We start from the raw sequence: 16,501 nt of genomic DNA on the forward strand, positions 1-16,501 counted from the left end.
CAGCTGATACATTTGTGAAAACATACATAAATCTTGAGGGCATTATGCTAAGTGAAGTAACTCAGACACAGAAAGACAAATATTGTATGATCGCACTTATATGTGAAATCTAAACAAACAAACTCATAGAAACAGAAAAGACTGATGGCTGCCAGGCACTGGGCGGGGCGGGGTGAGGGAAATGGGAGAAGGTGGTTAAAAGGTACAAACTTCCTATTATAAGATAAATATGTTCTGGGGATATAATGTACAGCACGGTGACTACAGTTAACAGTACATTGTATATTTCAAAGTTACTAAGAGAGTAGATCTTAAAAGTTCTCCCCATAAGAAATAAAATTATAACTAGGTGAGGTGATGGATGGTAAACTTGCTGTGGTGATCATTTTGCAATGTATACATATACCAAATCACTGTGTTGCACAGTCTAACCTTATACAACGTTATATATCAATTACATCTCAATAAGCTGGGAAAAACCCCTAATCAGTCAATATAAAAACAGGATTATATATGATAGAAAATGAGCCTTTATCCTGAAAGCTTCAACTGTAGCAGGCCAAAAAAGGAAACTATCCTAACCCAGGAGCAGGAATTTATAGGAAGACAATGGAGAATTTCACTCCCTAGGTCTTTTTCAGAGGACAGCAAAAATCTGTCCTCTGATTTCTTGACTAGGTAGAATGCTATCAAGAGGCAGGGCTATTGATTTCTAATGGTCCTATAGAATTTCATTTATAACATGACTTGCATACTTTGCTTCACTAAAAAGCAGGCTACAGGGCTTCCCTGGTAGCGCAGTGGTTGAGAGTCTGCCTGCCGATGCAGGGGACACGGGTTTGTGCCTCAGTCCGGGAAGATCCCACATGCCATGGAGCAGCTGGGCCCGTGAGCCATGTCCACTGGGCCTGCGCGTCCGGAGCCTGTGCTCCGCAACGGGAGAGGCCACAACAGTGAGAGGCCCGCGTACCGCAAAAAAAAAAACACACACACACAGAAAAAACAGGCTACAATACTTGAAGCTAATAGGATCCTCTCTTGAGGACTGCTCTGGAGTACATTAGTTCAAAAGGAAAGGCTTTCTTCTTTTATCATCTACATATCTTCCATAAGATGTTACAGGAAAGCCCGAATGAACTTGTTGGCCAACCAATACAACTTCTAAGAACTAACTCAAAAATGGGAGGCACAATAGATTCAGGTTATGTCTGTAAACATTAAATCATAACCTTTGGCTCCATTGATTCCTAGAGGATTAATAGGCACTCGCCTTCTTGCTACTACTCTTGTTCTTCTAATATATTATTTATTAATTTGTGAAACACTTACTGCTATAGTATCTAAGTGCTAACATACAAGGTTAAAAACACTTATATTATTGAAACCCACCAACTAATGGAAACAAAAAATTAAAAAGAGAAAAAAAAAGATGCTGATGACTTAATGCAAGGCTACTGGGAGAGGATCTAATGAGTGAATGGGTTTTTGAATCAAGAAAAACCCATTTAAATAAATATAAAATCATTATATGTACTTTGTCAGTAGTTAGTCAACCAGTTCTTGTTGAAAACCCAATTGTATAACACCTTCAACAGGAGGACATAAAAGAGATGAGGAATCCAATTTATAACTCATAAAATGACAGAAGAGATGGGTGATGGTAATCAGTGAGATGTGTAAAAGACGAAGCAGAGAGGGTCTGGTTTGTGAGCTGTATGCCCAATAAGCAATGACTCTGGAAAGATAAATGGGTGGTTGTTCATGGGCCTTGAAGGCCTTCCTAGTGTTTAAAAAGGGTTCTGGGAGCTTGGAAATAAGAGAATCACTTCATTTCCCAGTTTTCATCATCCACCTTGGTTTAGCAATGCTTTGGGTTCTAGGAGGGAATGTGGTACCAGAGAAAGAGCCCTTCATTCTCTCTTTTATAAAATGAGGACAATATCCCACACAAGGTGTTTTGTATTCAGGACAGAATAAGATAAAATACATGCAGGTAAAGGAATACTAGTTACTAAATAATTGTTAGTTTTCTTCTGGTATGGTAGAGATGGCTACAAGATCTGCGATCCACTGAGAAGTGGCTGCCCAGCTGGGAGCTGACTACGTTTCCTAGTCCTACTAGCATCTAGTGTGGCAACTGACTAGTTCTCCCCAGTGGAATGCAAGTGGAAGTGATGTTTACTATACCCAGGCCAAGGCTGTTCAGATCCAGGTTTACCTTCTCTCTGCTCTTTCCCCATCTATCAGTTAGATGCAAATGATGCTGATGAGGCCCTAGATGATGGCAGAACCACAGGAAGGAAGACACCTGGGTTCCTCAATCATCTGTGAAGACCCACTTGACAACCAGGAATACTTATGACTGAGAAGTACACTACTGTGTTAAGCCACTGACATACTGAAGCCACTATTTGTTACAGCAGCATATGTTACCCCAACCAATACAAACATGCTATAAAATTACTATAATAATAATGGTGAGGATGTCAGACATTGCATCAAACAAGCCATCATTAATGCTATTATGAAATCTTGAAAGGATGTTCAACATCATTAGCCATCAGGAAAATGCAAATCAAAACCACTATGAGATGCTACTTCACTCCCACTAGGATGGCTATGAACAAAAAGATAGACAATAACAAGTACTGGCAAGAATGTGGATAAATTGAAACCTTGTTACACTGCTGGTAGGAATGCAAAATGGTACAGCTGTCGTGGACAAGTTTGGCAGTTCCTCAAAAAACTTAAACATAGAGTTACTATAAGACCCAACAATTCCACTCATAGGTGTATATACAAGAGAACTGAAAACATATGTTCCCACAAAAACTTGTACAGGAACGTTCATAGCAGCAATACTCATAATAGCCAAAAAGTAGAAACAATTCAAATGTTCATCAGCTGATAAATGGATAAACAAAATGTGCTATATATATTCCTATATTATGGAATACTACTCAGTCATAAAAAGGAAGTGAAGTACTGATACATGCTATAACATGAATGAACCCTGAAAACATTATACTAAGTGAAAGGAGGCTGGAGCAAAAGATCATATACTATATGATTCCATTTATATAAAACGTCCAGAATACTTAAATCCATAGTGACAGAAAGCAGATTACTGGGTGCTGGGGCTGTGGGCTCTGGAGGGAAGTGGGGAGACTGCTAATGGGCAGGAGGGTTCTTTTTGGGGTGGTGAAAATGTTCTGGAACAGTAGCTAGTCATGACGATGGCACAACTCTGAACATACTAAAACCCACTAAATTGTACAGTTTAAAAGGGTGAATTCTATGGTATGGGAATCATATCTCAATTAAAATAAAAAAAAAGAAATCTCAGCTATTTGCTTTATCTTGCCTCCCACAGCATCTGGCTCTACACAAAAAGGCACTGAGCTCTTTTCAGGCAATGACTGGGAAAAGGTATGAGGGAAGCTTCTAGGATGCTGCAGATGTGCTAATTTCAATCTGAGTGGTGGTTATATTCATTCTTAGCATGATTCTAAGCTGGTCAGAACTCAGAATCCTTCTGCCTGGCTTCACCCATAACCAGGTAAGGTCAAACAGAGCCCCAATGCCATATGCATGAAACGTTTCTGTTTCCCACAGGAGACCTAAGATACAAACTTTCCTTAGTTTAGGTAACAGTGTAACTAACATGGAGATGAAATAAATATTTAAAGGTAACCCTGAGAATGATATGAGGGTGGGGAATAGGTGAGAGTCTCAGAATACTACTAAAGTGTATATTGCATCAGCAAAAATCACTAAGGAAGAAAAAAGTCCCGAAGGGGTAGTATGGGATGTGGGGCAAGGACCTGAGAGAGGATTGCATGTGAAAAGTGTCTTTGTTTTCCCTGCCTAGATACATGCCATTTTTAAAAATTAAGTTAAAACCACAAAATAAGAAATGCTTCTTTGGTCATATAAAGTAAATTCTCATCCAAGTACTTAATAGTCAAAACTGAAGTAAAGGATCATTAGAATGTTTTAACCTCCAAAGAAGAATATAATTTGGTGACCCCATGAATCTTCATTGGAACCTTCTGAATCCAGTGGAAAGATTGTCTTTTTAAAGTGGCATAAATTCCTGAAGGATGTAACTTACTTGCAGGTGACTTTAGTTCTGTCGGCTACCATGGTCCACTGCTGCTGGTTGGTGGAAACCTCGACGTAGTAGCTATAGCTCCGATCGTCACAGTCCCACAGTAATAACCTGAACAGGAGGAAAACATAAGAATGCTGTGAATGCTCCACCTGGCTCTTTCCTTAGGCTGTGTGCGTGAGGGGATCTATGTCTACTCTAGCCTTCCAACCTGTCTTCTTTGCCCACACACTTCCAGGACTAAAGAAAGAAAGTGAATCCCCAACGAAAGCATGCTGGGAGAAGGTGGAGTCAGCCTGCAGTGAGAGGCTTGTTTCTTTAAAAATTTATTTCACAAGTCACCCAACCCCAGGCGGCCTCTGTCCCCCAAGTGGCAAAGATCTTCTGATTGGCTTATCAGGGAGATGTCACCAAATCCTCCTTCCTGATTCTTCCAGCTCTCATCTCTTGGGCTGGGCTGAACAAAGGTAACACCCTTGAGACCACTGTTCATGGGGAAATCTGTGCTTTCTAATTGGTATTCTAAGTGGTAGTTACTAGTATGCCCCAATGACCTTAAACATGTTTCAGGTTCCTTCTCATTCTGACCAAATTTTCTGCATAGCTCTCGTAAGACTGCCTGACTGGGAGATACAGGCAAACATATATTCGTCAGTAAAACTTCTTATTTCTTAGAAATTGATTATATTGGTCCTGTTCTTCTTATCCCCCTTTTCAGCTCAGATAAGAACCAAAGTATTGACTACGTGATTTTATTTACTTGAAGCTCAAAAGAGACAAGATTTATCTATGGTGACAGGAATCAGAATGGTAGTTACCTCTGGGGGAGGGAATGATTGGGAAAGGGTGAGGGAACCGTCTAGGATGCTGGAAATGGGCTAATTTTGATCTAGTGGAAGTTACATGGGTATATACATGTGTAAATATTCATCAAGCTATTCACAAAAGGTTTGTGCACTGTATGTGTGTCATTCCTGAATTTTAAAAATAGAATAAAAAAAGAATCTAAATATTATAATATGGGAGCAGACCACAGTCCAGCCTTTTGCTTCTGACAGTGCCACTGTGGTGAGAGATCATTGTTTTCTATAATTTCAGCCTCAAAAGTCCTTCCCATACAAGATATCTATCTTATTGCTTTACAGTTGGGCATGCACATTTGTTTCCTCCACCAGCTAGAACAGAGTGAGCTCCCTGAAGACAGTGTCTATGTCTTATTGGTTTTTCCACACGCAGGACTTGGCACAGACTCTCACACAGAGCCTACACTCAATGAATATTTGCTGAGCGAATATCAGTAGATCATTTGTAACAATAACAACAATGATCATTATTATTATAATGGCCAACGTTTCTGTAATGCTTACCATGTACCAGGCCCTATGCTAAATGCTCTAGGTAACTTATTAAATCTTTCCAAAAGTCCTCTTAGCAAGCATTATTATTCTCATCAAATTATATATGGTGAAAGTGAGGCTTAAAGCTGTTAAGTAGTTTATCTAAACTCAGTGAGGGTTCCAACCTGGTGTCCTGACCAAAGCCCCTTTCTGTACTCTGCTGTCAAATGTTTCCTTTACTCCCAGGTTATGTATCTGGGTCATAGTTTACAACCTATAACCCATCACTCTACAAAAGTAGTTTGTATTATTTCTCCTTAATCCTGCAATTACAATCAATGACAGTCCTTTGCACAAGTTCAGTTTAGTGTCACCTCTAAAGCTATTACTAAGGATTAGAAATGCCACTGTGTTCTGCTTTCCCCTTAGTTCCTGATTTTCAATTGTAATTTTGTTTGCTATCAATGATAGTACACACTACTTAATAGGTTAGAATTTATCTTTTAAGTAGAGAAAACTGTTAAAAGGTTTTGGAAAGCATAAACAGATGTGTAATACTGTACATGCTACTGATTCTCTTGAACTCACCTAAGTATTTAATCTCTCAAAGTACTCTGAATCAATCAGACAGGAATCCACCCTATTGTTTTTAGTGTCCAATAATTCTACCTTTAGATTATACCAGTGTGCGTGATAAGAAAGTGAATCATTTCCCTTATTAGTCATTTCCTCAAATATTACTCTAGTCTCTCAGCACTTTTATGCAGTTAGCTTATATTAATTTATACTTAGTAACTTTTAAAAATGTAATTTTTGCTTCTATGTTTGGCTCTCAGAATGAATATAAACCTTTTAGAAAGATCGTTGATCTCTCTGTTTTTAAAAAATTCTACACCAAACATGTGGGCTCTGTTTATAGCATATGTTCCATATATGTTCTGGGCTGAAATCATTCATAACTCTGCCAGAGTAGGTTAAAACCAGGAAAAAAAACTTCAAAATAATTAACCATTCTCTTTATTGAACAGCCCTGGTAACAGGCTTTTTGGGAGGTGACGTTGAAGCTGTTTCCCAATGGAATTTTGGATTATTTATGGAGAGCCAGGTTTATCATAATCCATATCATTCTGGATAATCATGAGTTAGTGCTTCTACCAGTGTATCCAAATGAAAATAATCAGTCCCTTTTGGGATAAAATCTAACCAGATCTTCAAATATTTCATGGAAAAATATTTTTCATGGAAAAATACTTTTCATGGAAAAATGTTTCATGGAAAAAGTTACAGTAACTTATTCTATAAAGTCCTCCAATTTCTTTCAAGGTAAAATGAAGATCACTTGTAATTCCAGTAATTTTGTAAACACATACACATGGTGCAAATTGCTTCTTTGCTTAATGACCTATTATGAATATCTTTTTTTTGCATCATCAAATATTCTTCCTCATCATATGTACTGGTTTCATAGAATTTCACTGTGTGGATGTCCCATAATTTACTTAGTCTCTTACTGTTGGACATTTACGTAGTTGATAATATTGCACTGTTATGAAACCTCTGTTATGAGCATTCTTAAGCTAAATCTATGGTTATTGCCTTTGAAAGTCGCTAGAAGCGGAACTCCTGGAGCAGGGCTTATGAGGCCTTGATATGTACTATAGAACAGCTGCACACCTGTCCCCTCACCTGCAACGACAGTCTGCACCAATTTATACTCACATTACCAGCAGTGTATAAAAACGCCTGTTCTGTGCATCATCACCAATATTGTATATTACCTTTAAAAATGCTGCCAATTTGATAGATGAAATATCTCTCATTATTTTAATTTGTCGTTTACTTATCATTGAACTTGAACGTTTTACCCATTTTCTACTTATATTTATCCTTTTGTTAATGACTTACAAGATGCCCTTTATATTTAAAGGATATTAATCCACTGCCTATCACAGTTTGCATGCTGAAGATACTAATTTTTATTAGCCTACTCTATCAATCTTTACCTCAATAATTTCTCCTGGCCTAAATTCTTTTTTCTGAACAGCAGCCAAGTGCACATACCAGTTGAGACATCTCCTCTTTATTCCTCTATTAAGAGTCCTTGGGGGCTGGAAATGCAGGGTCACGGTGACTCCTGAGTGGAAAAGGGACACTGATGGATCTCAGGTTGTCAAGCAAGGGCTCAGACTCACCTACACATAGGAGTTTTTAAGAGAGATTCTTTTCTTTAAATTGAATGAAAGATTCTTCAAATTCTATAGTGCTCTACAATTTTCAAAAATTTCACACACATGATTTCATATAATCCCATAATAGCCATTTTTAAATCCTCTACCCCTATATTGCCCCTCACCCTCCCCTTCCCCCCCCACTGGTAGCCACTAGTTTGTTCTCTATATGAAAGGGGTTCTAATTTATGTGCTAGGGTGCATATTTGCTTGGAATGTAGGCTTAGCCGGGAATGAAAACCCCTCTGTTGATTCAACTGAAAAAAAAGCAAGCACAGCTTAAGGACACTAAAGGAAAAATTGGCTCAATCTCTTTTTTGCCCATGGAGAGAAATTTTGTTCTAATAAGGCACAACTGTAAAGCCCACCAATTCCCTTCACTTCTTTCCCTGCCAGCAAAGTCTGTTCCCCTATCTTTGCACCTGCAACAACACAGCAATATTTCCGATTTGTAATCTGCCAGAAAAGGTCTGCCCGGTGAGCTGGCCCAGGACAGACACACTCCCTCTGACGTTAATTGAGAGTAGCTCCTTAAACATACCCGACATCCCCCCACCCACACATCAGAAGCCATTTTCAAAGGGGCTGAATAAAGGAAGCTGCAAGCCGAGATCTATTGATGCAGCTCAAATCTGTGTTTAGCTGTGGCCACAAACCCCTCCACCTAATGAGCACTGCACGAAATGCCTGGTGATATGAAATACCGTCTCCTCCATCTTCCTTATTCTCATTGTGGAATTTCCCTGAAAAGCAGTGAAGAGCTGGGCTTTTTTAAATTGATTAGCAGATGTGATTTTGCTTACATCTTCCATAAGTGCTCTGGCTGGCTGCATACCATTGATTACTGGGGTTCAGTTTACAGCAACTAATTGCTCTCCTTGCTGGTGTTTTGATACAAAATTCAATAGCGAATATGTTTTCAAAACTCTTGTCTTTGTGACTTGAGTCAGAAGTGACTTGAGGCAAACCCAGTGGACTGAGTTTTCCCTTTTTTAAAATAATTGCTCTCTCATCAGTCTGTGAAGAAAGTTTCCAAATTATAGCATTCTAATTGGAAAGTCTGCATTATGCATGCGATGACAAACTATGTTGTGCTGAATGGCATTTTTTTCATACTTTTCTTAAGGGATTAATTCTGTGCCAGATTGTGAACAATGGCTGAGGTTTAACACTTGAGATCAACAGCTTCTCCATTGAATTGGTGTCTTTTAGATCAGCAGCAAGTGTCTGTTTTGCCTGCTTCTAACTGTCCATTGTTCGTGGGAGACTCCACTGGAAGGCCAGGGGTCAAGGCTGCTGCTCTTGCTGAGTTTTCCCATTTGGGTGAAAACAGACAACTAAGGGAAGATCAACTGCCAAGATATTAGTCATAAAATAATAATTTATCATAAAATCCATTTCCAATCTCTCAAAGTCAAAGCTACTTCTGACCTCAAAAATTTGCACAGACTATTCTTTGTTAAAAATCTTCAGAAATTAAGTTCTTCAGAAATAATTGTCTTCCATTCAACAATTCAACAAATATTTATTGAGCACTGACTAAGTGACATTAGGCAAGTCGCTCTTCTAGTTCCAACATTTTGTAATTTTCTGCAACAGCCTATGCAGTACAGGGGTTTGGGGTTTTTTGGGGTATATCTGTCCTTTATGTAGTAACTCCTCTTTATTTCTCTCTCTCTCTATTTATTGGCCGTGCCGTGCAGCATGCATGGGATCTTAGTTCCTGAACCTGTGCCCCCTGCAGTGGAAGCACAGAGTCTTAACCAATGGACCGCCAGGGAAGTGCCAGTAACTCCTCTCTTTGAGAACTATTTCTGGCCCAACCTTGAGGTTATATGTAGGGGGTTCCTGAGTTCTGTAGACCCAGTTGCATTACAGGAAGACATATGACCCCTGGTGGGCCAATCAGATTTCATATCAAAAATTTAGAATTATGTAAGATTTTAGCATAATTGGCTCTGTTCACTTAAAATGATGATAAAAATGTAGACATTCTGGAGTGACCCTCTTTCATCAGAAGCTCAAAGAAGTAAAGAAAGTCATCTGCGGTGAGAAGCAAGAAGACAGATGGTATGGCCCAGGGAGGGCTGTCTGGGTCCCTCGCAGGATTCCAACATCTGATTTTAGTCCCTATGGCAGCCACCAGAGTTCCTGCTCTAGTGTTCCATGAGAAATTTCCCAATCACTTTAATAAACTCACCATTTAGGACTTAAGCCATCTTTACTTGGTTTCTGCAGCTTGGAAACAAAAGGGCCTAAGATAAGTTCCTAGCAGAGTGCACGAAAAGAGCAGACATTCCGATGATGAGGATGACAATGATGACGGGATGGCTACGAGACCAGAGAGACTATGCAGTGAAGAACAGGGGTGGTGAGGAGGCTCACTCTGGACAGCAACCTTTTCATTCAAACATGAAGGAGATCCCTTGTGGAAGCCAAGAGTGCGAGGACTGCAGTGTGGGGTGAAAAGGCAAAACAGGTGTTGGAATAGGCTCTGTGAGGCTGGCCGAGCTGCAGGGAGGGGCTTTCGAAGATGGAGCAATCAGCGTGGGTTGTGACTCTCTTCCGCAGTGGCACCGAGGGAACAGGAGGGAAGAAAGCAGGATCGACAGTGACAAGGAAGAGACAGTGCAGGATCGGGGAAGTGAAGGGTAGTTAAGAGTATTTACCACTTCAGGCTGCTGAGGAGTTAAGTGGGGTCAGAGGGGGCTGACTACCTTTCAGAATAGAGAGGGACGGGAGGTCATGACGCAAAAGAACGGATGTGATGGACATGAAGGTGAGGGAGAAAGGTATGAAGTTCTGGTCACAAGGGAAAATTTCAGTGCTTTCACCTCATTCAGAAGAGTACAGTTCTCACTCTTCTGAATGAGGAGCAGAAAGACAAACATCATGTTAGAGGCTCTGTTTTAATCTCTGCTATTGTGAGGCAGGAGGGAGCCTGTAACAGCTGCCAGAAGTCAGTACAGTTTCAGAGGAACAACTTTACTGGTGAGAAACTGGGATTTTCCCAAAGATGAGAGGGATCCTATTGTCAGCTGTCACAGGGTTCAATTATGTAGCTTCCTCCTCAGGTGGGGAGCAAGGTCAAGCTTGCTGGAGGCCACAGGCCCAAAGTGAGATTCTCAGCGGGAGACTGGAACTGAGAGCCAGCGCTTTAACAACGCGTGTGCAGCGGACCAGGTAGCTGCCCTGCAGATTCCGGACACGGGAACCCCTGAGGAGCAGCCACCACGGGGGCCCTGCCTCTAAGTGGGCCACAACCTCTCAGGGCAAAGGGGACACCAGGAGAAGAAGAAAACACAGACTGCTCGACAGATGGAAGGGGAACTTGGGAAATACGTTAGTCAGAGTCCACGTACTGTCTGACGTTGTTTAATCTCTCATATATCTTAGAGAGTGACTTCTCTAAGAGAGGAAGAAATAATGACACTGGCTAAATAATCTTCTTTTGCAGCCGGCAAGGGAAAAGGTAAGCGCAAGCTCTCGGCTGTCTGGCATATGCAGCTTCTGTGTTTAGTCACTGAAGCCCCAGGATGAGGAAAGGTGAGGTTATGTGTACACGCGGGCTCCACCGCATAGGCTAGTTCACTGAGAAAGGGGGGGATAAAAGGAGGGGCCTTCCTCCCATCAAATCTTATGTTCTGTACAGTATAATTCAGGTGAGTTATCTGAAAGTGGAGAAATGCCAGTGGAGAATATACCTGCAGGATACGGCTACATGGAAAGCTGGATGGGACACAACTTTGAGACAATACAAAACTACCAACTTTTAACAGCTAATTGAGACCATCATTTCACTCCTTGAAGGGACTAAGTTTTTAATTTCAAGTTTTAGGTGATGACATAAAAGGTAACAGCATACTACCAAACAACATGGCTGCAGCTGCAATATTCAGAAAACACTGAGTGTGGAAAGAATGGTGAAGAGCTAATCATAATCTCACCTCACATTCACACAGACCTCAACGGTTTCAAAATGTTTTTGCATACATTATCGCATTTGGAAAAAAAACAATTTATAATCAGCACATTTCCTGCTTTCAATGCAAATCTATTTTTCTAAGTTACTTGGTTAATTCTTTTACATGAGCTAAACATTGAATAATCTGTAAAAAAGATTGCTTGGGCAATCACTTGGCAAACCCTTTATTAATAAGAAAGTTTTGGCCTAGGCTTAGATTTCATCCTACACAGTCCAATTTGATGAAAATTCTTTCATTTTATGTTTTCAGTGTGGATATATGAGAAAATTTTGTCCAGGCCAAACAGCCCTTGAGAAGAAAAGCAGTTTTCTTTTATTTTCCAAGGTGACTCTTTTCAATACAGCCCCTTCCTTAAGCGGGATGTTGGCATCAAAAATACTGGGAACCATTTCAAACGGTCTCGTTATATTTTAAAAGACCGTTACAGACCTCTTCGGCAGTGGCAGACCTCTTCGGCAGTGGCACGCTAAGTAGGTATGCGGCCTTTACAGATCTCTCCCTGCGTTTAAATTTGGCGTCATCAGTTCCCCTCTCCGCAGCAAGGCTAGCTTCCTTGATCTCAGCAGCTTCCTCATCATGACGTGTATACAGTCAGTGAGCTTGGCCCGATTTGGCTCAACAGTAGGATCGGAAAAGGATGTGTAAGAGGTAGAAATGGAGAGGTCCTGCCCAGACCACAGGGCTTAGCTCCTTAGGGATCAAGTCCAGCTCCATTTCAGCTTCATTTTCTATTAGGGGCTGTTGTGATTTTAAAAGGTCAGAATCAGTTTCTTCCGTTAACAGCTGAAGGCAGTATGCATTTATGTGAGCTTTCCTTTCCCCTGTCCACAATTCTATGATATTATTAGGAGAGTGAGAAGAAGGGACAGGCATGTTAAATAGCTCCAAACTCATTCATCTGTCAGTTGAGTGGTAGGGGTTTTCCTTCTTGGATCTTTACTTACACCTCTGACCCTTGTAGAACAAGTGGCCCCAGTGTGGCAGGGGAGCAAAGTCACCTGGTTCCAGGTTCCCTGCATAACACCACCCAATCCCCACCCCACACCCCCTTCAGCTTGCAGGACCAAGTCCAGTCAGGACCATGCATGGCTCGTCGTCCCCAGCACAGTGCCTTACAGATCATAAGCTCTACTGGATTGAACTGAAGGAGACGTGGGGACAGGACAGGAGACGATGATGGAAAGGAGACGGAACTACAGGTAAATCACCCTTCTCACATTATGAGCTAGCAGCACAGCATCTTTTTTTTTTTTTAATTTTTAAAAAAATTGTATTTATTTATTTTTTGCAGTACGTGGGCCTCTCACCGTTGTGGCCTCTCCCGCCGCGGAGCACAGGCTCCGGACGCGCAGGCTCAGCGGCCATGGCTCACGGGCCCAGCCGCTCCGCGGCATGCGGGATCCTCCCAGACCGGGGCACAAACCCGTGTCCCCTGCATCGGCAGGCGGACTCTCAACCACTGTGCCACCAGGGAAGCCCCAGCACAGCATCTTTTAAGGCTCTATAGCCTGAGTTACATTTCAATCCGAACACACCCCCAGCCAGTCCTCTACCTCCACGCCCTTCTGGAGAGTCTCAGTGAAGAGATAATTTATGAAATGTACCAACTCTGACTACTATTTCTTTTTTTTTTTTTTTGCGGTACACGGGCCTCTCACTGTTGTGGCCTCTCCCGTTGTGGAGCACAGGCTCCGGACGCGCAGGCTCAGCGGCCATGGCTCACGGGCCCAGCCGCTCTGCGACATGTGGGATCTTCCCGGACTGGGGCACGAACCCGCATCCCCTGCATCGGCAGGCGGACTCTCAACCACTGCGCCACTGGGGAAGCCCCTACTATTTCATTTCTTGAGCTCCTTCTCCTGCCCCTCCTCTGACCACTTGCAAATATGTGCCCACATGCACACAGCCTATGAAGCACCAAGAAGCAGAGCCAAAGGGGAATTTAATAAGCTCTACAGTTCCTTTTCAGTCCCTTGGGTCAGGTTTTCATAGGAATCTGTATCTGTGGGAGAACTCACACTTTAGCTACAGGCAGATCTCTGTATTCTCTCAACCTGGTGATAAAGGGAGAGAATGGAAGGGCAAAACAAGGTGGGAAGGCTAGACTCCGAATACTATAGGCAAGAGAACATTCCAGCAGGGATGAACTACAAGGCAAAACTCTTCCTATTCGGTCATGTAATCTCTTTATTTTTGTTCTCACCAAATCTCTTCTCTGGTCTCGCTGAACACTGCCAGTACTATCTTCCCACAACTCTCTCTTTCTTACCAGCTTGACCTTTTCACCTTTTCACCCAAATCAGATCTGGGTTTCAACCTTTGCTCCAGCTTCGAATCATCTTCTTTTCCCCACAGGGCACCCTCTACAAAGTTCTGAGCTCTTTCTGAAAATGATTTTAAAACACTTGCCCATCCAATCTAAACCCCCGTGCTCCTTCCGCAGTACCGCGTGTGCTGGCCCTGGCTCATTCCTCCTTCAGATCCTCTCTCCACTAAGTGGCTGCTTTCCTCCTGTTGCATTCCCAAGTCTCGTATTTATCCCGTTAGGTCCTGCAAGAAATGCTTTCCTGAGCTCTCCCTCATATTCACCCGGCCTAAATTTCTTCCCTTTAAATCCCTTCTCTAATGAACTTCCCTCACGAAATTCTTCTGTGAAGGCTTTCACATGAAAACGACTACACTCTAAAACAGAAAAATAAAACTATAATAAGTTGCAAGTGCTATAAAATTTAAACACTTAGAATAAGTAGATTATTCTATTTGAAGTTTGAGGTATCTGACAAATCATAATCCTCCATGTGGTACATGATATACCATTAAAATAAAGACATTAATGAGAATAATATTATAATAATAGCATCTTCTTCACAAATATGTAAAAGTGAGAATCCTAACAATGGTAAGTACTTATAAACAAAAGATAATTAATCAATTTAATAAATAACCATGTGATAAATCTTTTGAAGAATGGCAAAAAGCAAGAAAAAAAGTGAGATTTTATGTAATTTTTTTATAACGGCTAGAGGGAAAAACAGCTAATTATGTTTTTCAATGAAATTCTTTTGATCACCGGCCACTCAGAACAGTTTTCTTGATCCAGGTCTTCAAAGCTGGGATCATAAGTTTTAATTCAAATGTTTTCAACTGAACATTAATAACTCTAACTCTTCTAACTGCTACACAGCCATAATTAAATCAAACTGGTGTGGGTTACAGGACCAAAGCCTAAACAGGCAGTTGCGTTTTTTTTTCTGGAATCACCTATGCTATTTCCCCAGAGTGGGAGGCCCAGGCAAAGGCTGTGAATGGGATGGGGTCGTGGGTTCTCTCACTTCTGCAGAAGATGTGAGGGTGCAGTTTCTGTCTCATAAATACTCACCAGAATTGCAGAAAAGCTTCTACCCCCTGCCTCCCACGTTTGTTTGGTTGAAGGATCGTCAGACAAGAGAAAAACACTCACTCTTTGGAATGTATTCTGCATGAGCTGCCTTTTTAGAAATAACCCTCCCAGGTGCTGACATGAATATTCACAAGAGTATGCCAGGCACAGGGGCCAGTCTCCATGCCATGTACACTAATCCTTCAAAATGTATTCCAGGCAAGCTACCAGGGTGAACTCCTATACAGGAACTGGGCTTTCAGGTGATGGATATTGGATGGCTGAAAGGAGAAAATCTGAGTGAAGGAGGCAGAGATGAATAAATCACTCATATCCATCTAAGGCCCTGCTGCAGCAAGACTTGCCACTTTGACTCAAGCACAGCATGAGGCTTCATTAGAATACTGTACTCTGTGAATTAAACTGTTTCTTTTGTTCATCTGGCTTATCCTTCCTCATCAAGAAAAACAAACATTTATCTCCCCTGTGCCCCACAGCCCTATCTGTTGGACCCCTTTTTACTTTCTTCTTGCTTGGCTGATAGGACCTACACAGGCATCCCAAGAACACAGTTCTGGTACCACGCAGGCACCCAATGCAGGCATGCGAGCGTACACACACACACACACACACACACACACAAACACCTCACACCACCCCACTTTACATCACTACCCTGACTCACATTCAGAAAGGTATAGGCAGAAAAGATTAAGAACCTCACAAACCAGGGAAGGAATCATGCCCAAAGTGGTGAGATCACAGACTTCTCAGGATCCTCCCACTCTGGTACTGAATCCCCAAGATCAACACTGAGATTCATGCTGAGGGGACCTGGCTAAGGCATAAGGGGACTTGGTTAAGGCAGCCGGTCTGAGTCACACATGAAACTGTCATAACTTAACACTCTTCAGACAATCAATGTTTAAGTGTCAGGGGCAGGGAGATATCTCTGGGGGTCATTTCCCAGGAGCTGGTGCTAGAACTGTTCCAGCTGTAAGCACCGTTCGTGCCCTAATAGCTTAGGGCATTTAGGAGCTTGGGGGATCCTGGCAAGTCAAAGGAAGAAGGAATATGAGCAAGGAAGAAGAAAATGGTGTAGCTTCAGTGACATTCTAGATCAAGTTATCTCCTCAGCTTATTTGGACCACAAAGGGCTCCACTAACTCTCCTTCAGCCTCTGATGGACACAAGGACATTCCAAGGCAATATGCAGCAGTGCCATCAGATGGGACAAGAGTCCCAACTCTGCTTCTAATTTGCAACCTTATCCTCTCAGATTTATAATCTGTTAAACGGGGTGTGAGGGTAGCGGAAGAGAGGGAAACAGATTCTAACTTGGATGATCTGTGGTTCCTTGTTTCTTTAATTTTTTTTCTTTTAATTACAAAGTAATACATGATAGATCCTTTGGTACTTCTTATAAAGTATCCATAATAAAAAGGTGTTTACTAAATGCA

General features: G+C 41.6%; 1 protein-coding gene across 2 annotated transcripts in view; it reads right to left on the reverse strand.

Moving 5' to 3' along the window:
- Positions 1 to 16,501, reverse strand: part of BTBD9 (BTB domain containing 9) — a 416,792-nt gene that overhangs the window by 77,983 nt on the left and 322,308 nt on the right. For both annotated transcript variants that reach the window (XR_009565720.1, XM_030870842.2), the window contains exon 9: positions 4,115 to 4,222. Coding sequence is in view for 1 of the 2 variants with exons in the window: in XM_030870842.2 (XP_030726702.1) it covers positions 4,115 to 4,222 (108 nt within the window). In the remaining variant the exon portion in view is untranslated. The remainder of the gene's footprint in view (positions 1 to 4,114; positions 4,223 to 16,501) is intronic.

This window comes from Globicephala melas, chromosome 11 (genome assembly GCF_963455315.2).
Source record: "Globicephala melas chromosome 11, mGloMel1.2, whole genome shotgun sequence".
NCBI lineage: Eukaryota > Metazoa > Chordata > Mammalia > Artiodactyla > Delphinidae > Globicephala > Globicephala melas.